The sequence below is a fragment of the Centruroides sculpturatus genome, unplaced genomic scaffold (genome assembly GCF_000671375.1).
Source record: "Centruroides sculpturatus isolate CEXI.00-Female unplaced genomic scaffold, Cexi_2.0 scaffold84, whole genome shotgun sequence".
Classification (NCBI taxonomy): Eukaryota; Metazoa; Arthropoda; class Arachnida; order Scorpiones; family Buthidae; genus Centruroides; species Centruroides sculpturatus.
The window spans coordinates 666,151-691,359 of NW_019384316.1; the positions used below are offsets into that span (position 1 = coordinate 666,151).

General features: G+C 32.7%; 3 protein-coding genes across 6 annotated transcripts; 2 read left to right on the forward strand and 1 right to left on the reverse strand.

The window, feature by feature from the left end:
• The first annotated feature begins 3,547 nt into the window (after positions 1 to 3,547).
• LOC111623418 (dystroglycan-like) lies at positions 3,548 to 19,880 on the forward strand. Of its 2 annotated transcripts, XM_023366000.1 has the most exons (5): positions 3,548 to 3,685; positions 9,609 to 9,933; positions 12,660 to 12,798; positions 12,872 to 15,640; positions 19,814 to 19,880. In XM_023366000.1, the coding sequence occupies exons 2-4, from the start codon at positions 9,643 to 9,645 to the stop codon at positions 15,631 to 15,633; spliced, it is 3,192 nt and encodes a 1,063-aa protein (XP_023221768.1). In that variant the 5' UTR covers positions 3,548 to 3,685; positions 9,609 to 9,642; the 3' UTR covers positions 15,634 to 15,640; positions 19,814 to 19,880. The 2 variants fall into 2 exon arrangements, with proteins under 2 accessions (XP_023221768.1, XP_023221760.1); XM_023365992.1 differs by lacking the exon at positions 19,814 to 19,880 and having other exon boundaries at positions 12,872 to 15,711.
• Positions 17,135 to 22,563, reverse strand: LOC111623433 (glycerate kinase-like). Of its 3 annotated transcripts, none has more exons than XM_023366017.1 (5): positions 22,352 to 22,563; positions 20,216 to 20,641; positions 18,986 to 19,137; positions 18,723 to 18,898; positions 17,135 to 18,342 (listed from the first exon to the last, which is right to left on the reverse strand). In XM_023366017.1, exons 2-5 carry the CDS (start codon positions 20,614 to 20,616, stop codon positions 17,494 to 17,496), a joined length of 1,578 nt encoding a protein of 525 aa, XP_023221785.1. In that variant the 5' UTR covers positions 20,617 to 20,641; positions 22,352 to 22,563; the 3' UTR covers positions 17,135 to 17,493. The 3 variants fall into 3 exon arrangements, with proteins under 3 accessions (XP_023221785.1, XP_023221795.1, XP_023221778.1); XM_023366027.1 differs by lacking the exon at positions 22,352 to 22,563 and adding an exon at positions 20,802 to 21,698; XM_023366010.1 differs by lacking the exon at positions 22,352 to 22,563 and having other exon boundaries at positions 20,216 to 21,698.
• LOC111623462 (WD repeat-containing protein 82-like) lies at positions 21,894 to 24,360 on the forward strand. Its single transcript, XM_023366049.1, has 2 exons — positions 21,894 to 22,269; positions 24,095 to 24,360. The coding sequence occupies exons 1-2, from the start codon at positions 22,109 to 22,111 to the stop codon at positions 24,198 to 24,200; spliced, it is 267 nt and encodes an 88-aa protein (XP_023221817.1). The 5' UTR covers positions 21,894 to 22,108; the 3' UTR covers positions 24,201 to 24,360.
• The last annotated feature ends 849 nt before the right edge of the window (positions 24,361 to 25,209 follow it).

The following is a 25,209-nucleotide window of genomic DNA, read 5'->3' on the forward strand; positions in this document are numbered from 1 at the left end:
TATAAATAAACAAATGGAGTTTATAATGCAATCTGATACGAGAAGAACACACATCTGTGTGTGTGTGTATGTCCATACTTTCTAGATTATGAGATGGGAGGGGGATGTTTTAATACATTTTTCTATTATTTAAGTAATTTAATTATAATATTAACCTATAAAATAACAATTATAACTCGCCTGGTATGCAGACGTCGACGTATTAAATATATTTATAATGAAAACTGTCTGTTTTCTACACGTTATTAACTAATTATCGTGTGTGTTTGCTGATGCTTCTACTGTACTTCTAATGCAAAAAAATACTAAATTATAATAAGAAAACATCCCGGAAGTACGAAAATATATTATAATTGGCTTATTTTACTAAGAGATTTTACTGTATATCATTAAGATAATTGATTTTTTAATTAGAGAAATGAGAAGGGGGTGGTGAATGGTTGTTACTTTTTTCTTCTTTATTTTTTTAAATTTCTACTTGTTTAATATTCAATTTTGTGATCGATGAATCGAATACGACCTGTTTTCGTTACCTGTTCGACCACACCTGGTGAAATCACGTGTCTAACTCCCGTGTATTGGTAGAATTTGGTCATAAAAACCCCCCAGGAATCAACATAAGGTGGTTGGAACACCCGGTGTTTCTTTCAGACAGAATACATTTTCAGGGGATCTGAGGGGTTACAAGTGTAATATATATATATAGGCCTATATATACATATATACACGTATATATACCTGTATATATAGAAACAATAATCATTATTTCAATGTATACTGTAGACTCTTTAAGACAGGTATTTTATTATTCCCCTGAATCCCTCTGAAAGGAGGGGGGTATTTTGAAGATTTAAGACTAATTTCTCGAGTGTTTTTTCACTTTATTCCCATAATTTATAGGAAAATAATACATTTTTGATTGTACTAAACCTCTGAGATTCAAATTCCTCATGCAAATCAGTGGCATTCAGAGAGAGAGAGAGGGGGGGAGAGATCTACTTTATCCACTTTAACAATCGAATTTTGATATATTTAGTAAATTTATCCGTAGAAAAAGACTATAAAGATCATAAAAGAATAGGAAATTTTGTATAAATTCCATAATAATAATAAAAAAACAGAGCTGAAAATCTCCGTTGTGTGTTGAAAGCATGGAATCAAGATCAGTTGTATTGAAAGATTTACAACGTATGGCATATTTCTATAGATAATTCAGCTGATGTGTGTATTTTATAGATATATAAGAATAGAAAATTCTGTATTTTAAATTCTACAAATAATCTTTAACACGCTGAGATACTTTTAAAGTTGGATCGACTTAAATTCTCTCACACCAACAACCGTAAGCTTAGATAAAACGCTGAATAGCATTAAAAAAACTAAAAGGAGATGGAAAAAGTATATATAAATCAATGACAGAGAGATATATTTCCTTATATATTCAATAGAAAACCGACAAAACAGCAGGGAACACGAAGAGCAAAGAGAAGAGAGAAGAGAGAATTTGTCCTCATCTTTGCAGCATCCATTTATAAATAGGAATAAAATGATAATGAAGGAGATACAAGAGATAAAAAATAATATAAAATAAAATCACTACGTAGTAAAATATTATTTATTCATAACATTTACCAGGATATGAGACTAAGAAGCATCCGAAAGGATGCTGAGGAGTATACATCATCTGATAGATGATGATGTTATATACACTTTACGACGTCGAAATCTTCATAAATCTTTAATATATTCCCTTTCTTAATGTATTAAAAGCATCATTCATCATTTAAAATTAATCCTTGATGTATTTTTTTATCTAAAAATTAAATAATATTCTCTCGAATTTCTCATTAATGTCTTCAACTTCTTATCTCCTCTAACCACTCCTCATCGGTATTTATATGCTTAAATTAAGACTAAGGGGCCCTACGAGGCCCTAAACTATTTTAAGGAGGGGGCCCTAGTTTCTTATAAGACCACCTCTTAAGTTATATCAGTCGTGTGTGTGCGAAATTGGCGAAATGCCCTCGTGTTATTAAGCAGTACAACCGTAATTATAACCGTAACAATCCCTTCTTCTGACGTGACACTTATCAGTTTGTTACGTTTATTTTTTATTTATTTTTCCTCATTCGTGCACTTGAAATTGCTTAAATTGATTTTCTAGGCTTTTAAAAGGCCCGGGCTCTTTAAAAGTCCTGTTCTCTCTCCCTCTAGAAGGCCCTAATCGCAGCATAAAGTAGACTCTTCCTTACTGCTTCTCTCAAACTTCAGGAGGCCCCCCAGCATAAAGGGCCTCTTCGTTACGTCAGGAGGCCCCAGACACTGTAGAAATTATGGAATATCCCTGTATATATATAAATATATACCATTTGTTACGATACAGCGAGCTATTTATGGCATAAAACGCCTGCATCACTAATACTATATTATTAAGTTAACTTCTAGGAACAACTTAAAATTGCATAGTGTCTTTCTACAAAATCCCTGTTAGTTTACGTTTCCTCGAATTTATTTTCTTTAATTAACAACTACAAACTCGAGAAAAAATAAAGAAAATAGAACAGGTTAACCCGTCCAGGTGTTTAATAAGAATGATTCATCTATCACCTCTATTGACCTTTAAATAACCTCGTTGCATCGATTTACACGTAAATTTAGGGTCCTTTTTATAATTTTATTTGTTACAGGACATCCTCGTACACTTATACAAACAATTTCCAAACTGTATTACCCTTATATCAAGGTGTACAGTAGTTAGTTCTTTACCTCTTTAACAAACAATATCTTTGTTACTGTGTTATATTGAATGTTACCATTCTTCCACGATAACAAGTAAATTTCAATGAGTTTTTTGTACACTAGAATATAGGAGGAGGGTGTTTTTTAACTTGTATATAACGTCCATTCTCTTAAATCTAGCTACAAAAATTAAATTTGGACCTGGCTTACAGGGGGTGTGTTAACTTTGTGTGTTATTTTCCTTTGTGTTCTTCGTTTACTACACGTCTTTACTTTCGATCTATGTGTCCTTGAGACAATTCTGCACAAACATAATCTATAATTCCACATAATCGATTGTCACTGCAACGACGGGTATAGGCAACAAACAAGGGGTGTTTTTTTACAAAAGGGGAGGAGGAAATAAGACGTTTTTAGAGCCAAAATTTGTTGTAAGACGTCTGGGAGACGGTCCAGATGAAAATTGGGTCAGTCGCTCTAACACTTATGACCTTATCCTTATCCAAAAATAGAAGAAAGAAAAAAAAAAGCCCACCCTCCCGCATTCAAAGATGGGAATATCTCTCTCTCTCTCTCTCTCTCTTCATTAACTATATAAAATTCATCGTTAAGAATAAAGGAGAGTAAAGAGGGTTGATAAGGATCTTATCTCCCAGTTTAGTTCACATTGTCGGTAATCAGTCACACTCCTCTTTATCTTACCCTCCGACGCCATTCGGACGTAATATCAGGTGAACGTCCCCTCCCTTTTTCCGCTTCTTCTTCCCCTTCGGGCTTACAGTAGACTGTCCTTGTCACGTGGTGTAGTGTCGACTGGTGTGTGTGTGTGTGTGTGTGGTAGTGTTCTAGTTGTAGAACCGAGAGTCGCTGCAACTCGTCTCCTCGACAGTAGGTTTAAATAAGATGTGATTCGGAGGGATAATATTAACGAAATGTACTAGAATTCGTAAGTAAAATACGTTATATCTAACTAACTTTAAGTATATAATAGAAAAGGAAACAATACTTTCAACCCTCCCCACCTCTTAGTAAAAGTTTCCGGCGGGACATTTCTCCTTGCTCGTTTACTTCCTTTAGATATTGTAAGTTATCCCGATACACAGGTAAAAGAAAAAGTATGAAGGGGGGATTGTCGATTGTTACAAGTATTTCTTCCGGCTTCCCACAAAGGAGATTTGAAGATTATATTATCCCACGACTCCCTTTCATATTTAGAGATTATGTAGGATTATATAAACCCAGTAAATCATTCGATTAAATTCGTATAGTTCTCAGTTGTTAACCTCGGTTTTCTTCTATACCCCCTTGTTTAGTTTACCCTATTTTTGGCATAATATTTACACTAGAAATGTACTGTTTTATCTCATTAATAGGGGTGTATTAAATCCCTTTTTGTATGCCATCTGTTCGAGGTTTTTCCCCTGGTTTTATTAAGGACACGACACACTTGCAAGTATGCAAATGAAGTTCTTGTGTAGTTTCTTGTGTAAAGATTCGAAAGTAAACTTTATTCCTATCACGATAACATTACGAAAGACAATATTAGAGATTTTAATGGACCACATCGTTCGTTTTTCGTGTAGCAGATTGGCTTGATTGAATGTTAGTCACCATTATTATTGACAGGACAATGGAATTGTCCCTTTGTTATCATCTAAACCACACAGGAAACGTTGAATTTATTATATTGGAAATATATATATATAAATGGAGAATTATAATGGTTCCTAAACACAAGAGTTTGTGATCTTGCAACACCTGGTGTGTTACTACTATATACGATTAAAAATCGTGATAATCTACACCTGTGTTCTAACGTGGCACGGTGTTTTTCCCCTCTAAAAAAAATGTTCTTTTATGGGTGTAGAAAAGTATGCAGCAGGTGGGGCAGAGAGAATCTTGTTAAGTGTTGGCACAATATCAAAAGTTCCTTTTTGGTATCAAAGATTTAATATTGTAAAGCTTCATACCCAATCTTCTACATTGTCTTAACGTGTGGACAATTGTCTAACACGTAGAACAAAGAAACTTTCGTGACAGTGTATAAAGTAATAAGCATTATATATATATAGTGTTAAAGCTTTATTTTTCTCTCTTTAACTACAACACTCGTTTATCATTTAGTTTGGCTTCAAGACCACAGCTTTACTTGTCTAAATCCAGCTGTTTGGTACGTGTCAATTGTGAAGCATGTGTGACAAAACCTTCGTTAGAATTACAAAAAGAAACCACACTTCGAACATTCCCAACCGAGCAATAAACTGAAATACGAGATAGATTCGATACCCCCTTTTTTTTTCTTGTGTTAAATGCAAAACTCTTGTATGCCAATGTCCGTTACTCCCCTGTCTGTGTTTTTTAAAAAAAAAAAGGCAAAACAGATTAAGTTACATCAACGTTGGGGAGAATAATTTGCGTGCAAGCTTATGCCTCGTGTGTGTGTGTGTGTGCTTGAAAGAGTTCAAGCTGAACAGACTTAAGGTTTTATTTATAGGAACATTTCTGACTTCTATCCCTCCCTCTGGCATGGTTCCAATGTCTGATGAACATATCCAAGGCTGATTTAGCAGTTGTAAGGAATTGGTTGCTGTGTTTTTTTTTAAAAATAAAAAAGTGTGAGATAGTAACACCATTTATCATTGTTAATTGTTTATTAAAATGAAATAAACTAAAGGTTTTAATAAGGAGGGAACGGCGTTAGGATGCTGGGGGTGTGTGTTTTTCCCCCCTGTGAGAATGACACTTGACTCGAAACATCTGTCTTCTCCTCTCTATACGACGGTGCATTGAACTTGTTAATGATCTGTGCCCACTCTTTATATATGTATTTTTTTTCCTACGAAATGTTCAATTCTGACATATGTAACGCTCTGTTGGCTCCGTAGTCTTTATCGCATCGTAAATATCTCTTATACATTGTTTTCTATCTCTAGATAACTGTCGACGGATAAATTCCAGTTAGGCTTTTGAAGAAGTCGAAGGAGACTTTACGAATTTACAAGGTTATTCTTCCCCCTCCTCCCCATCTGGTTCCTCTCCATCCAGGTAGCTGCTTGGAAGCGACACGAGAATTCCATTAAGTTTCGACAGACGTGATGCTCTTGAGGGACCGTTAGTGTGAACACGATAGCGTTTTGTTAGAAGGGAAAGAAAGAAAGAGAAAAGAGGGTGTTGATCTGTGTGTTACGTAAATCCAGTTCAACAATATCAATAGAACTTATTAGCATTTTGTTCTCCCCCCTTTTTCTGACATTCTGATGTGATTCATTCATAAATTTATTACACTAGATCCGTTACATTTCCAGTTCTTCATTGGAAATAATGAGTAAAAGGGAATTTAATTATGAACACATTTTTCCTTCCTTATTCTGGTGTGATGCAAGACGTCTGTACGGAGTATGACGCCATCACATCACCCGTGACTTGTTTATAATATGGGTAAGGAAGATCGAAACAACACACGAAGGCCGGAAATTAAGGAGGTTGAAACCCTTACAAAATTCCCTCCGGTGGTAAAGAAAGGAGTGTTTTAAAAGGGTGTGGAGTGAAGAAAGAGTGAATTTTCTTCGCTTGCAGCTGGCCATTTATATACTACATTTCGTATCTCTATAGAAGAGAGGGTAAAAAAAAAAAAAAAAAAAACGTTTTTTTGTAATTTGTTCCTTACACGACCGTTAGTCATAATGGTATCCTTCAAACCTGCTGCACTCGTGTGACGTAATAGGTTCTGACTCACCTCTTTTGTTGAGGTGCCTTTTGGCCTCACTTAAGCCCTCACTTCAGCTGCTATGGCTTGTTTATTGTGAGGTGCCGGAACGGATTTATCAACAACTATCAAGTGTATTCGAATATATATATAAAAAAAACACCTCAATTTTCCAGCCCACACATGCGTTAAGATCGGGTCATTAGCGGTTGAAGGATACTAATTGCTTAAGCTCTTTCACACGCTATATTAAATTCTGATACGGGGGTGTTCGCGAGTTAGAAACGAACCGTGCAAACGTTACTCAAAAGTTTAATTTTAGTACGTTCTCCTTTAATTAAATTCGTTCCGACTCAAAATAGAATGTCGCCATTGTCTCCCCTTGTCTTGTTTGCTCCCCCCTCTTTCTTTTCTAAGGTAACTAGACGGAAAAATTCATCACCTTAGTACTTTCTAGTATGCGACACAGTAAAAATCGACAAGAACATTCCACTTTCCTCCTCCCTAATATACGTTTTCTAACATTCCACCCCGTCCCCATGTAGGACCTCCCGAAAGAAGAGAGACTGGGGATGAACGAACTATGACACTGACACTGTCAACAGTACATACACACGCACACACAGTCGGTTGACGTCATTTCCAAAGAGACAATGCCGTCGTGGGGATAAATTAAGACGCGATACGGCCCTTCTCTGGTATTTTCGGTTAATTCCAGTCACGTGAATAGGCGAGAATGCCATCCGGGGTAGAGGAACAACACCAGCCTTGACCCAGTCTATAGAACTTGGGAGAAGAGGAGGAAAAAAAAAAAAGAAAAAAGTCCTATTCACTCTTGAGAAGTCGGCTAAACACAGGCGGATAAAGTTGCCTAAATGGGGGAGAAATAACAAAAAAAAAAAAATGAAGGTCTTTTCCTGTCTAGTTTTAATGTTTTAATAACTTTAAATCCATTCGATTTTAAACTAGTAGGGGTGAAGATTTTTAGTGTTGATTCACCACTGTGTGATGTGGGTAATCCGATTCGACTTAGAATATTTAATACAGATAACTTTGCACTCGTTTAAAAACTATTTTAGATAGAAGATAGAACAATGTCCCTACTGTTAGAATAACGCTATCAGAAGCACTTTCGACTGAAACCAAGGTTGATTTTCGTGCTACAGATGGGAGCAAGATCGTGAGTAAACAGGAAGTCTACCTTATTATCTTAGATATATATCAAGTATTTTTATATATATATATATATATATATATTTTCTTAAACGTATCGAGTGATATATGGATTGGAAACAGGCTAAAAACACTATAAATCCCCCCACTTGTACTAGAGAAAATTAAAAGTTAAGCAAATTTTTTGACCATCTGGAAACTTTAAAGGAATTTTCTCACATTTACTTTCTAGGAAAATAACTAAATTTAACCGACTTTTTCCCGTTTGTTTTAACAATATGATGTTTTGTTATGATTCTTTTTAAGAGATTTCTAAATTGTTTTTCGTCTCTTTTCGTTAATTATATACGAAGATCTGTATTCTATTTTCTCCTCTTTATGAACATTTCATCGATTCCCCTCTACATTTTAATTCTACAATAGGCTAAGATAAGCACGTATCTAACAATCTAAACACGTATATAACGTTCTAAAACTTATATAAATGTCACAAAATGTAAATTTCTATACTAAAATAACTTGTTTTCTATGTTTAGAAACATCTCTCTACGCCCTTATTATTAAATCGTGGTTTAAATTGCTATATATTTTAGTATGGGGTATTGTTTGCTAGTATATTTTGTATTGTAATAGAGGAAAATTGTGTATAAATTCTGTTAAAGTGTATAGAAGAATTCTTTTTTCGTAAGTAACCACGATGAAAGAGAAAGTGGGTCAAGGACAGTTGTCTTTTTTAGTCTCTCTTTCTCTCTCACACAAGCTCCTCAGAGACTGGACACAAGAATATCTAATTTTCTTCTATATAAATAACAATATAAATCAAATTTCTCTCTACTTTAGTCGATTCTATCCATTTCTTAATTTAACTCTTACAATAATAAACCAATGAGTCAGTAGTTTAAACAGTCTTTTAACCTCATTCACCTAGCCATGTGTGTGTGTGTGTACAGTACCTGTGTTTGACATTCCTTCCTGTTATAATTCATGGATTTGGATTTACATTTACCCCCACCCCCTCGACGAAGGGAACGGGAGCTTTCTTTTCAAGATTGTAACCGCAAATAACCATTTTCGGGGGGTTTCCTTTCGCTTGATAAATGATCCAAGTAGGGAATTGGCTTTAGCTCTGGGATCCCTCAACACCTTTAAAAACCCTATTTATGTGAGGGTGAAGTAATAGTTTATAGGTCTTTTTTGCCTGCAGGAAATTGGAAACTTTCGGAATTTCTTTAAAGAGGAAGCTTTGGAAAAAAAGAAATGTAGGAAATCCGGTGTGGAATTGGTCTAAGAGTTCGTTCCTTTATTGCGAACGTTACTTATTCTTTACCACTTGAAATAACTTCAATAGACGTTTCCTCGATTTAATACTAATACAATTCCGAAAATTTAAACTATTCCTGAATATATATAGATATTTAATTAGGAGAAATTCAAGAGGAAATCTCTTCTAATGCTTAATTATCCACCCCTTTTTCTGTATTATTAACGTTCCACTTTAGAAGAAAATAACACAAGAAAAAAAGAAGAAAAGGGCCAGTTGGCGCCGTCCTCTTTACACAGAAATTAGGTCGAATCAGTAAAAGTGAAAAATGATTATAGAAATATAACAATCTTTACTGTTTTTTCCACCATTTTTATGTATTAAAAAGATAAGATTAAGTGCCTTTACTGTTAATTTCCAAGTTTACAACACGGTACTTTATGGCACCGATCGTAAAGATAATCATGTAGGAGGGAGGGAGGATAAGACCTTAAACGTGGTTCCCGATAAGAGATTTCGATACAAATTCGCTTAAATAACGTTAACCTAATTGATGCCATCTTCCTATATACGGTCAAAAGTGAGAAGAAGTTGTATAACAAGGGAAACGCCTACATTGTTACCGTTTACACACCCACTACAGTTTTAAGAATGGGGGAGGAGGGACTTATATAGTGCATAATATCACGTTTCCTCCACTAAATTTTTGCTATTTTCTTTATTTTTCAGATACAGTACAACACGTTCTTTGACTAAAAAAAACATGTCGTCGTCGTCGCCGTCGACGAGTTGTGGAACCAGTACGATGAAGAAACTGTGGACTGCTTTGCTATTTGGACTTTTCTTTGTTACGTGTAGTTGTAACAAAGAAGAAATTAGCGACATTCACAACTATCTTCAAGACTTAAATGGTAAAGAATCTTCTGCCAATCAGCAAGTTTTAGTCGGTGTCAGGAGGTTATGGGGGATACCGGATACCACAGCATCCGTTGGAAGGTTATTTAATTACGTTATCCCCGAAGATGCTTTTTCTGGTTTAGTAGAACGATACGTTGTAAGTATATATATATATAAACCAATTAGAAAAATAAAGCTTTAATTTATAGGTTGAGATTAAAAAAATAAAATCTGCTGCTGCTGCTGCTGTAAGAGAGTAAAAATAGAACACCAGTCAATAATTTTGTAAGGGTAGAAAGGATTTGAGAATGTCAATTATCGTGTCGCATTCTTCCCGTTTCTCATTCTATAATGTGTAATATGTCTGAGTAATGGAATGTTTTCGAGTATGTTAACAGCACGATTTACTTGTTGACATCGAAACCACACGGTACTTATCGATTTTTCTCAAAAAAATGGCTAGTAAACTGTATTCTTTTCGGTTAAAACTGTGTTTAACACGCTCGAAAACGTAACGGCACGGTTAAGCACTCGCTCCAAATCCCAAATAAATTGCTAGATTAACCCACCAGTAACCCCGGAATATTTTGTAGCTAGGGGAGTGATAATTTTTTAACTATTCTTCTGTTTAAAAAAAAAGTCTTTTAGTGTGTGTCGGTAGAACTGAAATAGGAGCTAGTGGTTTGGCTTCTTGCATCAATATATCACCTCCGCAATGTCTTTATCGCATCGTCATGCAGACAGACGTGACACAGCAACGTCGACCCTTAATGGATGACGTGTTTTCTCGTGTTAAAGGTCAGCATCAGGTGGGGGAAGAAGAAGAGCGGGTGGTTTATCAGTTTCGGACTATAAACACGATGTTGTCCAACATTGCAAATCTAGTGACAAACGATAATCGTGGCAAATGTCAGCTGTCCAGTCCGGTGGAAAGACAAATGCTGTCGTACCGCTCGTAAAACTCTTGCTGGACACATTCGGATTATCGGAGCGTACGGTTAAGAGATTCTGTGGCCCGTTTTACTCTGTATTTTTTTTTTTTTTCCTCACCCTCCCTTCGACCTGTTTGAAAATTTATAGTTTCATTCCCAACGGAAGACGTCTACGAAAATCGCTGTCAAAGTGTAAAAAGCCAAGCTGGTGAGGAGAGAGAGAGGAAGGAAGGACTGTTTATTTTCGTCTGTACGTGGGAGTTCTACAACTTCAAATGCTCTGTTCAGTCAATGCCATTTGTTGTTTTATTAATCTATTATCTAATTTTTTTTTTTATATTAATCAGCGGATTTGAATACTTTACACAAGAATTCTTTCATCTTAAGGCTCGTAAAAAGAATATTTTTTTCCAAATTTCTTCTCGGATAGCCTTTTATAACTTATCTAAATCTATCAATGAGACAATTAGTCAAGTGGGATGTTATTCCTCCTTCGAAAGCATGAGTTAACTTCCGCCTGCAAAGCGGGAGACTAAATTCTGAGGTCAATGTCCTGTCTTCACTTAATGTTCATCCAGCTGAACGATAAAATCACAGAAAAATAATTTCTCTTAATATATTTTAAGAAGGAGAAAGAGAGAGAGAGGGGGGGGGAAAAGAAAAAACAACAAATCCTCATTGCTAATAGAATTTCCTAAATGGCATTAAAACTCTTAGTAGAGGAGGATTTACGATAATGTTTCCGTAATAAACTATAAATTTTCTATATATTTACATCGTAAATGATTGTATTTTCTTAAGAAATCGATATAATTTATTATATTTTATAATGTAAGTAATAAGATTAGAAAAAGAAATGTTTACGCGATATCGCTTCGTCTAGTTGTAATGGAGACGTCGCGACCAATCGCTATGTATTATCAATTATTTCGATATATATTTAGTTAAGATAATAATATTTTTCTGTATCAGATGATTATAAGGTTCATTCCCAATAAGGAAATCCGATTAAGATGTTGTTATTAATCGTTTCCTTTTGTGTGTCGCGTGGCGGAAACACGAAATTTTCGTGTGAGAAAATTTTTTCCATGATGTATATCTTTTCCTATTCCCTAGCACGTAATGTCCAGTTAAAGTAGAAATGAGTCAGCTTATCCGCTTTAGTGAGTCACTGTGGGGTAACGATGAGAGAGAGGGGGGTGGTGTCTGTACTGTACTGTACTGTACATCAGCTGTCATCCCCAAACCTTCTGCCACTATTAGAAAACATACCCTATCCAGTTGCTAGTTACATTTCCCACGTATGCAGAAAGTTGTAGGGCCAGAAAGAAAGCAGATTTTTACTTGGACTGTGTATTCTGTTCTCACGTACTAATGGTTTATTACATAGACAGACGTAGAGAGGGGTTGGGCATTATCACCGAGTCGCAGCTGGTCTGTGTCAACGGCGAAATACTATCATGACATTTTTGACAGTTATATCCGGGAATTTCTCTCTTACTTACGTCTAACTATGGCTCACCCACATTGCCATCTATAGGAGAAAAGTATAAGTTTAGTTAGTGTTTAGAAAACTGGCAATACACTTGTATTTTGAATACGACAAACAAAAGCAATGAGTTTCCTCATTGGCATTTGAGTACATCTTTACATATGACATACCAAATTAAAACGTTTTATACATATAAATCCATAAAAGACGTGAAGATATTTAAATGTATAATTTGTTTCGGTTGGTTTGTATCAAACGTCAACCTTAAGGAGAACCTTGACCATGACTTAAAAAAGAAATAACTTTCTTAATAAGTTTAATGCTGTAAAAATGACATCTTTAATCTATCAAATACACTGACTCACTGACTGTAATTCACTGTCAGATGCAGCTGTTATTGTAATTTATTTTCGATATGCGTATTGTTTTTTCTATAAAAAGAAATTTATATTCTTTCAGGTGACAGAGGCAGGAGAACAAATCCTACCTAGTTGGCTTTATTTTGAAGAGGAAACACGCACATTCCGAGGTGTACCTACCGAACAAGACATCGGGCACGCTTATATTAGCGTGAAAGCAGTAGCAAAGAGTACAGAAGGTATTTATTTTTCGTTCTGTTTCTATCTGTATCGTCTAAAATATTGATAGAATCTCCTCTTTTTTTTTTACAGATGATCCACTTATCGCCAAAGATGTTTTCTCAATCGAAATAGTAGATGATTCCTTCCAATATACTAATCGTGAAAAAGAAAAATGTCCATCTCCCTCAAGTCGCACAGTTCTTACTGTTATTGCAGATGCCAATATGGCCGATCTTCCTCCCTACAGAAGATACGACTTAATCACTAAAATGGCCTCAATCATAAAACTCGAAACACGTGATATAAAACTGGTCACGTTAGGTGGAGAGAAAGCATTCGATGAACAAGCTATAGTAGCTGGACCAGGAAATATTCATAGCAGAGACGGAGCTGGAGTAATTCTTAAATGGATCGTCGGTTGCGAAGGAAACATTAAAGATACGGAAAGTGTTAATTTGGTAGAAAAATTAGCGAAAAATGGAGAATTAGCATCTCAATTGGGACTTCCCATAGTTGGATGGCACGTTACAAATCAGCATCCAACAATACAAGTAAGAATGAAAAGACAAAACCATGTTTTATACGGTACTCCCGTGCCAGGAATTGTACCAACAATGTGGACATCGGAAACAATTGACGACATCGAACCAACAGAAGATTCCGTCATACCGGAATCTAGAGTCGTTCCTACAATGTCTTCCCCGATATATACTACTACCACGCATCGTCATCGTCATCATCACAGTGCTACGGATCGTGGACATCATCATCATATAGTGCCCAGTAGTCCTACATTTATGCTTCATTCTACTCCAATTGTTGTTCCTGTTGTTCCCACAGATTACGTTGAATCCAGCTTGTTTACTGAAGATATACTACAACCTTCTGTGTCCACACCTCATATTTACGTTCCAGAAACGACATCTCCTACTCCTTCCATGTCCGAGAGTGAAATCCAACCAACTAGAACTTATCCAGTAATTGAGCCGAGTACGATTCCAAATGCCAAACCTATGGTTGCGAATAAACTCAAAAAGATGACACTAATGGTTGGTAAACTATGGACATTTGTTATACCCGCTAATACCTTTAACGATTTCGAAGATGGTGATACGCGAAATCTCAAACTCATGTTCTTAACTTCCGAAAGGGAATCAATACCACAGAATTCCTGGATCCAATTTGATCCCGTAAAACAAGAACTATACGCTATACCACTCGAAGAACACATAAAAGTCCATCATTTCTACATAGAAGCAATGGACAGCGAAGGAAAATCAGCGTTTGAACGTGTTAATATAAGAGTTTTACCTCATCCAAAATATCAATTTACTCACATGTTCAAAATGACAATGAAGTATTATAAGTGGCAATATCCGGTCGGAATCGATTGGCAAATGGAAGTGATGAGAAGACTTGCGAGATTATATAAGGAACCGGATGATTCGTCAATTGTTGTGAGAATGGTTAATGTAGATCCATTAATATTTGGTTGGTCGAACGATACCTTAAGTGATGCAACTGATTGCCCACGAGAAGAAATTTTAAAACTTTATGACAAGTTAGCAACAGATTCTGGAGTTACAAGATCACTTAGAAAGATTATGAATGAGGAGTTTAAAGTTCAGGAAGTGGATATTGAATTTGAGGGCGTTTGCAAACCTCAAATCACTACCGAAGAACCGGAGGTTATAGAATCTCCAACTATTCGTAATCCGATAGACCATATAATCACATACGAAGGTGATGTTTTCCAGTATATAATTCCTTCAGATACTTTCTTTGATGACAAAGACGGTAGCACACGTAATTTGACATTGGAATTAAAAACGATAAACAATGCGGATCCGGATGATTCTTGGATTATGTTTGATCAACGTACTCAAATGATTCAAGCCATGCCAGATTCTCAACAAGTAAATAAATATGAATTTCAAATTAAAGCAACAGATACTGATGGAAATTATGTATCGGATGCATTTATATTCGAAGTTAAAATGCGTAAATCACAGAGATTTAGTGTAGATTTTAGTATTTATTTGGATGAAGATTATGAAGATTTTAATAAGAATATTGTTAAGAAAATGCTGGTTTCTCGAAAATTGGCTAGAATGTATGGTGATTCTGATACTAAATCAATGCGAATTCTTAAAATTAAAAAAGGATCTGTGGTATATTCATGGACTAATAGCACACTACCTAATAAATGTTCGTATGATATCATAACTCAATTAGTTAGGAAACTTATCAATAATGATAACACAGTAACGGAGGAACTTATCAGAGCACTTCAGCCAGAGTTTAAGATAACTAAAGTTAAGATTACACCCGGTCCGAAATGTATAGACTTAAATGAAGAAGAATCTCTAGAAGTTTCGTGGCCCACCATTACTACATTGGAGACTACATCTAAACCCGCAACGACTAGTGATGATGATATATATATCACTACAGTCATTCCTGCCGTGGTTATTGCTATCATGTTAATAATTGCTGCAATGGTAGCATGCTTTTTATATCGTAAGAAAAGAAAAGGTAAAATGACCATGCAAGATACAAGCGGTTTTATGAGTAAAGGTGTACCGATCATTTTCGCTGATGAAATCGAAGAGAAATCGGATCCAGCAAAACCACCGGTTATTATGAAAGACGAGAAACCACCATTATCTCAACCGACTTATCAAACGACCGGTAGTACGGAACCTACACCTCAAATCGAAAGGAGGGAACCACAGACTGATCCACCTTATCAGCCACCTCCACCCTTTACAACTTCTCGAGAAGCCAAAAACGGAAGACCAAAGGCAACACCAACGTACCGTCAACCACCTCCGTATTACGTTCCCCCTTAAAAAAAATGTAACCAATGAGCTTTTCCTATTGAAAGTAATTGTCTTGTGTGTGCCTTCGGTCTTAAAAAAAAAAAAAAAGTTTGTTCCTTTTTTTTTTAATCGTGATGCCTTATCGCTGTGTATGTTGCACTATGCAAATTTGTGGCTCTCTTCCCTAAAAGTACAAACGTGTGCTTACATCTGCAGGGATAAAGTAGACTTAAACTTTATATTCTGCCAATTTTTTCATGTTATACAGCATATTTTTGGGGGGGAGAAATGCTAGTGTTGACTTTAAAAACACACACTCTCTCTCTCTCTCTCTCTCTTTCTCTGTAGGGACAGAGTTAATTGGCCAATATTTTTTTTTTCGTTTTGTACAGACATCTTTCTTCTTTTTGAATAGTTTATCTTGTTTTAAAAGATGTTAAAAATANTGCATTAAAAAAAAAAATGAAAATTTATCATTTCTGTTTAAGGAACACGATCGCTTAATAAGCAATCCTCGGGATCATATTTAGTTAGTTAGTTGCAGCATATTTTTGGGGGGGAGAAATGCTAGTGTTGACTTTAAAAACACACACTCTCTCTCTCTCTCTCTCTCTTTCTCTGTAGGGACAGAGTTAATTGGCCAATATTTTTTTTTTTCGTTTTGTACAGACATCTTTCTTCTTTTTGAATAGTTTATCTTGTTTTAAAAGATGTTAAAAATACAACAAATTGAAGAAATAATATACCTTCAGGGGTGCAATTTACTTTTTTTTCCTTCCTTCCTTCCTATACACTTTTTTCTATTAAATAATAATAAAAGTTTTCCTCCGAGAATGGTCTGCGAAAAGTCAGTAGGCGATGGCTGCACAGAAGACCACTGTGACGTAATTTATTTTCCAGCGAATGAGAGCTGAAGTACCCTGTGACGTCACAATGCAGTTATATTCGCTCATTCACTCAATGTGGTGCTGAAGGGAACACACTTTATTCCCTTCTTAAAACTTACTAAGTCAAATTATGTATTCAAATGAAAAATAAAGAGATTAGTTCATTTTTTTTTCTTTCTTTTTTCCTGTATATTTGTCCAAATATAACATTTTATCTTGTATTATTACGAAATATAACTACAAAAATAATAATAATAATGTAGTATTAGTTCGTTTTAATTGTTTTTTTTTAAAGAATATAATTATTAAATTCAAATTTTTGAATTAAAGTACGTTTTCAAATTTATCCAATTAGATTGTTTAAAGTTTCTGACGTAAAAAATTATCATAATTTATTCGTTTAAATCGATAACCAATCATAGTCGTAACGTCAAAATACGTCACTAATCAATCAAAGTAAAGAATGAATTTAATTGGTTTTTGAATTATTACGAAAAAGAAATAAACGTAATTCATTGGATAAAACGGAAAAAACAATGTTTTTGTTTTTAAAACAGAATAATCGTCCTATTGGATAATTAATTTTTAAATATATATTTTTTTTCAATTAATTAAATTAAATGTTTTAAAATTAGTAGCTCTTATTTTAATTGGTTTTCGATAATTTTGATGATAATTAAGCAAGTAACTAATTAGATTTTTATGTGTTTGTTATTTTAACACGGACGTGACCTCATCACGGATAATTAAACTTTTTAAAATTCCTTTTGTTTTAATAAAAGTTTTATAATAAAAGTATTTCGATACGTAAATATAGAAAAATATGTACTAAATAAAACAAAGAAATTGCCTTTTTTTAAGTGAAATTATTAGTATAATGATGAATACAAAATCAAATGAACACATCAAATTTCCGTATTCGTAGGAAGAGGGACGTAAAAATTCTGGAAACGATCAATCATGTCACCGAAGAGATTTAAATGAATATGACGCTAAAGTTTTATTAACGCAAGAGTAGTATTTGTAAGTCCATTACATTAGTGCCAGTATGACCAGTTATAACTAAGTCATCTCCATTATTAATCGACCTATAAAAATTATACGAGTCATTATTTTCTAAATAAGACACCACCATTGTATTATCTACATTGGACATGCCGCGATATGCAATTGCACCGGCAGCCTCCGTGGATCCATCGATGCCATCAGTACCAGCACTTAAGAATATTATCTCTCTATCGAGCAGATAAGAGCTAGACGATGATGATGGTGATAATGATGATAAAGTTAAGAGAGCAGCCAACGCCATTTCCTGATTTCTTCCTCCTCTTCCGTTTCCTTTGAGTAGAACAACGGTTTCTCCTCCGCTTATTATGCAAATTCCGCTTTTAGTTGTTTTACATTTCTGTATTATTTCTTCGATCCTTTCGTTCGATAATAGCAAAACTCTTTGTAATTCTGACAAATCGTCTTTGGTGTAGTCGCCACCGCTTGCAAAGATTCCTAACTTTGCAAGTGCCGCTCCGACGTTTCTAGCGACTCCAGTAAGTTCAATATTCAATATTATCGGAGAATATCCAAGATTAATGGCTGCATTACCGGCTGCTTCGATTGATAATCGATTATTACCTATTAATACATTATCGACGTGATCGAAATCGAGTTTTGACTCTTCTCCATCGACGTCTTTTTTCAAGACTTTCAACACACTTGATGGAATTTTTTCCAATAGATCGTACTTCTGTAAAATTTTTAATGATAAATCCGGCGGATCTTTATTAATTACAGTTGGGGCACTGGCTATCAAGTCTATAGGATCGCCTACAATATCTGATAATATTAAAGATACGACCTGGAAAAAAATTAATTAAATTAAGCAAAAATTCGGGTTTTTTTTTCTTCTCCCCCCTAAAATTTGATACGTTATGATTAAAAAATTAGCTACTCTTTCCCAGGATTATTTTAATTACTTCCATAAATATTAGTCAGTGAATGAATCATATTTTAATGCATTAAAAAAAAATTGAAAATTTATCATTTCTGTTTAAGGAACACGATCGCTTAATAAGCAATCCTCGGGATCATATTTAGTTAGTTAGTTGGGGTTTTTTTCCATCTAGATGAGTCAAAGTTTATCTGTCATTCACTCCTTTACATTAAAACTATATAAAATAATTTTTTATCGTATAATAGGGCCTATATCTACAGATTTTGATAAAAGAAATTAAAAACCTTTGTAGGATATGCAAGTTTAGCGAGTCCTCCTCCTTTAACCAGCGATAATCTTTTCCGAATTGAATTAAGTTCTTGAATTGTTGCACCTTTAGATGTTAACTGTTTAATTAATGTTTGCTTTTCTTCTAACGTAACGGGTGGTAGAGGAGAAGGAAGCAAAGCCGAACCTCCTCCTGAAAGACAGGAAAGAATCATTAATTGTGTTATAATCTCTTGATTAAAAATTTTTTTTTTTTCCTGAACAGCGAGATTTGACGTACCGGATATCAGCACGATTAAAAGGTCTCTAGAGTCAAGACCAGATACTAAAGAAACAATATCGGTGGCTGCTTGCCAAGCAGACTCATCTGGTATATTGTCCTTGGCTCCTTCTAATAATCTTATCTTACCGTTTGGTCGTGGAAGCATTTTGCTAACAAGTTAATAAATAAGAAAAATTAATTGTTATTTTATTTTTTAATTAATACCAGTAGACTCCCCTATAACACTGTAGATAATTCCGTTTTATATGAATTCCGTGTTGTACGAGTCAGTTAGATTTTACAAATACGTCAGCCGTTCACAGCCCGACACACGTATTTGTAAAATCTAAGTGACTCGTACAACATGGAATTCATATAAAACGGAATTATCTACAGTGTTATAGGGGGTCTACTGTATATGTCTGTATATGTGTGTGTGTGTGTGTTCACGTAAAATATTTCACTCTTGAATTTTATTATGGTTTATCAGTCGGTTTATCAGTGTTTATATATTAAATTAACATAAACAAGATAACATTATCCAGACATAATAATTTTGTCTCTGTGTTAAGATCATATCGAAATATGATCATTTTTAAAAGAAATCTGTTTGTAATTATATTCGGTTTGTTATTTTACATATTTGTTTTTCTTATGTGGTATTTATTTCGGGAATTTTTTTTTGTTATTTTATTTTTATATAAATTATAAAAACTACCTTTGTTTTTAAAAAAAAAAAAAAAAAAAAAAAAAATTTTTTTTTTTTTTTTTTTTTTTTTTTTTTTTTTTTTATATTTTTTTTTATTTTAATTTTTTTTTGTTATTTTATTTTTTAATTAATACCATGTAACCAATGAGCTTTTCCTATTGAAAGTAATTGTCTTGTGTGTGCCTTCGGTCTTAAAAAAAAAAAAAAAGTTTGTTCCTTTTTTTTTTAATCGTGATGCCTTATCGCTGTGTATGTTGCACTATGCAAATTTGTGGCTCTCTTCCCTAAAAGTACAAACGTGTGCTTACATCTGCANAAAAAAAAATCTTAAAAAGCCAGATGGCCTCAAAGACGAGTTCAAATAGACAAGCTAGATCCTTAATTCTTTGATAAAACAAACAAAACTCTTATGTAACTCTTTTAAGTGGGGTTAAAGGTCAGAGTTCGTTTATACAATCCTTAATATAATTAATCCCTTTTGGGAGTATTTCTTACAGTTAGATTAACTATATGTGTGTAATTAAATATACAAATCTTACTTTTTACCCATATCTTCCATTAATTTTACGATTCCAATGGGTACGCTGATAATTCCTTTAACTAAATGATGTCCCAAAATATCTTCTATCGCTCTTGCCATACCCGAAACAGCTTTACCAAAACCGACGAGATAAACATTTTCATTAACATCGTAGCTTTTATCTCCAATTATTAATTTTCGATCTTCTGTTAACTTCAATATATTACTAATCAGCTGTTGCGGTAGGACTGCATCAACACCACGCTTGAATATGTTTATGGCATCAGTTTTCATGGCTAATATATCTGTCTTCATTCTTAAGTTATTTTGGTATTTCCTGAAGAAAACAGTTGTGACTTTCCTCCATATATTTCTGTTGTTTACATAAGATAGTCCTTTCGTATATATACACACACGCATATATATATATATAACGAAGTTGTAACTAGAAAAACAAAGAAAAAAATGAAAAATTATAGAAGGTTGTGTGTATATTGTTATCGATATACGCCTGTTATTTTGGTAAACAAGTGATCGTTAAGAGTCACTTGTTATTGCATCATAGACTAATTTGCTTCCAGCTGTTAAGTTGGCCTTGAATACACCTTCTTATATTTATTTTTGTGATCCCTGTTTTGTTAATAGATTTCACTCTCTAATGCTTTAACTTCGATCAACAGTTTTGTAGCAAAACTACTAGTATTTTGTATTATTTTCAATAGAAACAGGATACAAATTTTGTTTGTGTTTAGTCTACAACATTCTCCTTTCTTTCAAAACTTAACCAAAGTATAAAACAATTAAAAATTCTAAAGAATTAATTCTAAGAATAGAATTTAAAAAAAAAAAATAAGTATAAAGTTATACAACTATATTCCAGTTATTTTACTGTACTTTGGTCTTTGATTTTATACTTTAAAGAATAAAAATGGATCAAATTTCTTCTGATACTATTCATTTTTGTGAAAAAATTTAATATTTAAATATCATTATAAGCTCTTTTTACATCTAGTTAAATATTAAAGCACGGATGAGTACTGAAGAATCACAGATTCTGAAAAAAAAAAATAAGGGAAGGAAAAAAAAGACTTGTAGAACTCTCTACTGCCATCTATTGCGTGGCAATGCTAAAGTATTTACATTAAAAAAAGGGAAAAAAAACAGTTAAAATTCACCGTTTTCACGTCTAATTTCCAGAAAATTAATTTAAAAAACCTTTCAAATAAAAAAAAAACATGTCCAGGAATGCAAATAAAACGAAATTCATACAAGAATAACTTATTTAAGAGATAAGGCTTGTAGCTATTGTGATAAATAAAGTAGAAGAGAGCCTTTTTGATTCACTTGTTAGGTTACCTGTCAGCTGACTAACCAATTAAAAATGCACTGTTTTGAGTAAGGGTTTTAAGGTATAATCATCTAAAAAGTAAAGATTTATCTACAATTAAATCTTTCGTGTTAATTTATAACCATGTATACTAAAAAAAAAAAATAATAATAATAACACTGTATAACCTAATTTGTAAAAATAATTTAAATCAATAAACAATTTGAATTATTTAAGCATTTAAAATAAAAAGAAATAATAATAATTTTTATTAAAAAAAATTAAAATATTTTCGAATCACCAAAAAAGAAAAACAAAAAAAAATTCAAATTTTTAAATTTAAAAACACAAAAAACGTATATAACAGAAATCGACCAATAGGAGACGGAGAAGGCGCGAGGGTTAAATTCGACCAATGGCGTTACGTCTTCTTCGTTTTAGAAAGATCAGCTCTAGCGATGCCAGACGATCGAAAGGAAAGAAATTACAAATGTCGGTCGATTACTTTATATAATTAAATATTATAAAATTATAATATTTCATATATATAAATAACACATAATTTCTTGATAAATAAGACACGTAATGAAGTTAGTCGATCACGTCGTACAGAGTTTCCGCGTGGCTAAAGTATTCCGTGAGAACACCGATCGCATCAACAGCATCGACTTCTCTCCTAATGGCGATACGCTCATATCAAGTAGCGACGACGACTCTATTGTCATTTACGACTGCGAAAAAGGAACGTAAGTTTTGTCTTTCTTAAAGAAAAAAAAATAAAGAGAAAAATAATAAATAAATAAATAAATAAAAAGAGAAAGCCTTCACCTTTTTCAAGATGGCGCCCGCTATGACAAATGCCTTGTCACATGACGTTAATAAAAATTTTTAATTTTGATCTTATCTGGCGTTAGATAATTAAATATTTATAATATAATAACGAAATAATAATGTCGTATCATCGATTTGTATAAAGTGCGATCGGATATAAACGAAAGTTCGATAGTTTTATATGGAGACAAGATGGCGCCCGCGCGTGACAAGAGAACGTTTCAAAGCAGACGACTTTTTTTTTTTTTTTGTGTGTGTTAAAATATTCAAAAATTATTAAATAAATACGTAATTATTAATATAATTCAGACGAATTTGAATAAAAAATGATTTAAATTGTAATAAATCTATCTATATATATTTTTTCTATTTATAATTGATAAACACGTGTATAGAAATTGATTATTTTTCTAATTTTCTAATCAATTTCACATTTTATATTACATTTCATATTACAGTAAACACGATGAGTGTTTATTATAAACTGATAAACATTTTTTCTTTTTTTAATTATTTATGAGTTACAATACAAGTCTGGATTACTAAATATTTTAAATTTGAATTTAGTACAAGTCGACCCCCCTATAACACTGTTGATAATATCGTTTTATATGAATTCCATGTTGTACGAGTCACTTAGATTTTACAAATACTTGTGCCGGGCTGTGAACGGTTCACATATTTGTAAAATCTAAGTGACTCGTACAACATGGAATTCATATAAAACAGAATTATCAACAGCGTTATAGGGGAGTCGACTGTATATGAAACATGTGTTTTATAAATACATTCACCTTGTAGAAGATATTTTTTTTTTACATTGGTAAAGTTTTCGGTGTCAGCTAGTGATTTGCTATGTTAGCGTCCTTAAGTCCGGCGGATCTTGCCAATTTTTTAAAACTACACGAAGTGTTTTTTTTGTGTATAAACATGATTGTAGTATTCCGTTAAAAAATATGAATTAAGTAGGAAGTTTGTATGTTGTCCTCGAGGGGTTATTTATTTATTTTTTCTCTATGTTGTTTGTCGGAAGTTATTAGCATGCAAAAATGGGAAAAAACTGTTTCGATAGACTTGGACTAATGATTTTTGTTCGGTTAATTCTACGTATTTATTTTTTAAGTGACATACTTTTAAATTTAGTGGATTTTAAATTGATTATTTTATTTCAGGTTTTGTTTTGAAAATATATTATGTATATAAAATATAATTAGATCTATCACTTAGCCTATTACACTTCATAAGCTAAAACCTTATCATCAATTATTTCATTTACTATTAAAGTAATATATTTTTTTCTAGAATTATTCAAGCAAACAGTTTAAGCACTAGATATATTAATTCAAAAAGAATAAATGAAAGGAAAAAAATATTTATTAATATCTTTAATTAATTAAGGAAAAGATTAAACTAATAAATCTTTTAAGAGATTTTTCAATATTATTATTATTAAATTTTGAACTCGTGAATTAACAGAATTACATCAAAATTTAAATATATTTATTAATAGTCTTGTATCCATTGTAATTCAATATCAGGCTTTATATCAGTTTCATTTATCTCAAATATACGTGATTAATAATTTAAGTATTTAACGTAATTATCAAATTTTATCAAAAAATAGAGGTTTAATTATTAATTAATTAAGTCAAATTAATTTAGCGTCATATTTAAATGAAAGTGTTTATGTTATATTAAAGTTTTTATTTTATTTTATTTTATTTTTTTTATTATAAACAGCCATAAAAGAACTTTAAATTCCAAGAAATATGGAGTTGATTTGATCCATTATACTCATGCTACAAATACAGCAATACATAGTTCAACAAAAGTAGACGGTAAGTAAAATATTTTAAATTGGATATAATTAATTCTTAGAACTGTGATGACAAATTAGTAGGGCAACGTCCTTATATATTGATGTGGGATTGAATTCCTGTTAAAATACGCATTTATTATTCTGTTATGACAAAATATTAAATTGTAATTAAAAGAAATTATTATTTATAAAATATAGGAAGTGGTTTTCAGTTGCATGGTTATTGCTATTAAGTGAAAATGTTTATGAAAATATAGATGTTAGAGTAGTGTTGTATTGTATCGAATTTTTGCATATCATACTTTATATTGAGTTTACTATTATTTTAGGCCTATTTAATTTTAGAATACAATTTAAAAATATGTACAGGTATTTTAAATAAAACTGAATATTTAATATTTTAACAAACTAAAATATAAAGTTTACAAAGCTTAAAAGTGCCTAATTACTTTTATATGATTTAGTTTCAATTATAAGTTTAGTTTGAATTATATTAAATATTTAATGTATAACTAATTAACTATTGTGCATATTATTTTACAGATACAATTGGTTAGAAAAATTAAAATATAAAATTCTAATTTATTAATTAAGTTATGTAATTTTTCTGAATTATTTTGTTAAAAGTTTATTCAATTTTTTAAAGTTTACATTGTCTTTTTAATATAATTTTTAATCTATATGAAAAGTCATTATATAAGCAGTATAGCACTTTTACTGTGGTGTTTTTTTGGGTCCANGTGTATAGAAATTGATTATTTTTCTAATTTTCTAATCAATTTCACATTTTATATTACATTTCATATTACAGTAAACACGATGAGTGTTTATTATAAACTGATAAACATTTTTTTTTTTTTTTAATTATTTATGAGTTACAATACAAGTCTGGATTACTAAATATTTTAAATTTGAATTTAGTACAAGTCGACCCCCCTATAACACTGTTGATAATATCGTTTTATATGAATTCCATGTTGTACGAGTCACTTAGATTTTACAAATACTTGTGCCGGGCTGTGAACGGTTCACATAT

Bases quoted from the DNA above. Each gene is read 5' to 3' on its own strand.
- LOC111623418 (XM_023366000.1), top strand. From the start codon at position 9,643: ATGTCGTCGTCGTCGCCGTCGACGAGTTGTGGAACCAGTACGATGAAG. The intron at 9,934-12,659 runs GTAAGTATATAT...ATATTCTTTCAG, and splicing joins GTTTAGTAGAACGATACGTT to GTGACAGAGGCAGGAGAACA. The intron at 12,799-12,871 runs GTATTTATTTTT...TTTTTTTTACAG, and splicing joins AGTAGCAAAGAGTACAGAAG to ATGATCCACTTATCGCCAAA.
- LOC111623433 (XM_023366017.1), bottom strand. From the start codon at position 20,616: ATGCGTGTGTGTATATATACGAAAGGACTATCTTATGTAAACAACAGA. The intron at 18,899-18,985 runs GTACGTCAAATC...CCTGTCTTTCAG, and splicing joins TTTAATCGTGCTGATATCCG to GAGGAGGTTCGGCTTTGCTT. The intron at 18,343-18,722 runs GTTTTTAATTTC...ATTTTTTTCCAG, and splicing joins AACTTGCATATCCTACAAAG to GTCGTATCTTTAATATTATC.
- LOC111623462 (XM_023366049.1), top strand. From the start codon at position 22,109: ATGAAGTTAGTCGATCACGTCGTACAGAGTTTCCGCGTGGCTAAAGTA. The intron at 22,270-24,094 runs GTAAGTTTTGTC...TATTATAAACAG, and splicing joins TACGACTGCGAAAAAGGAAC to CCATAAAAGAACTTTAAATT.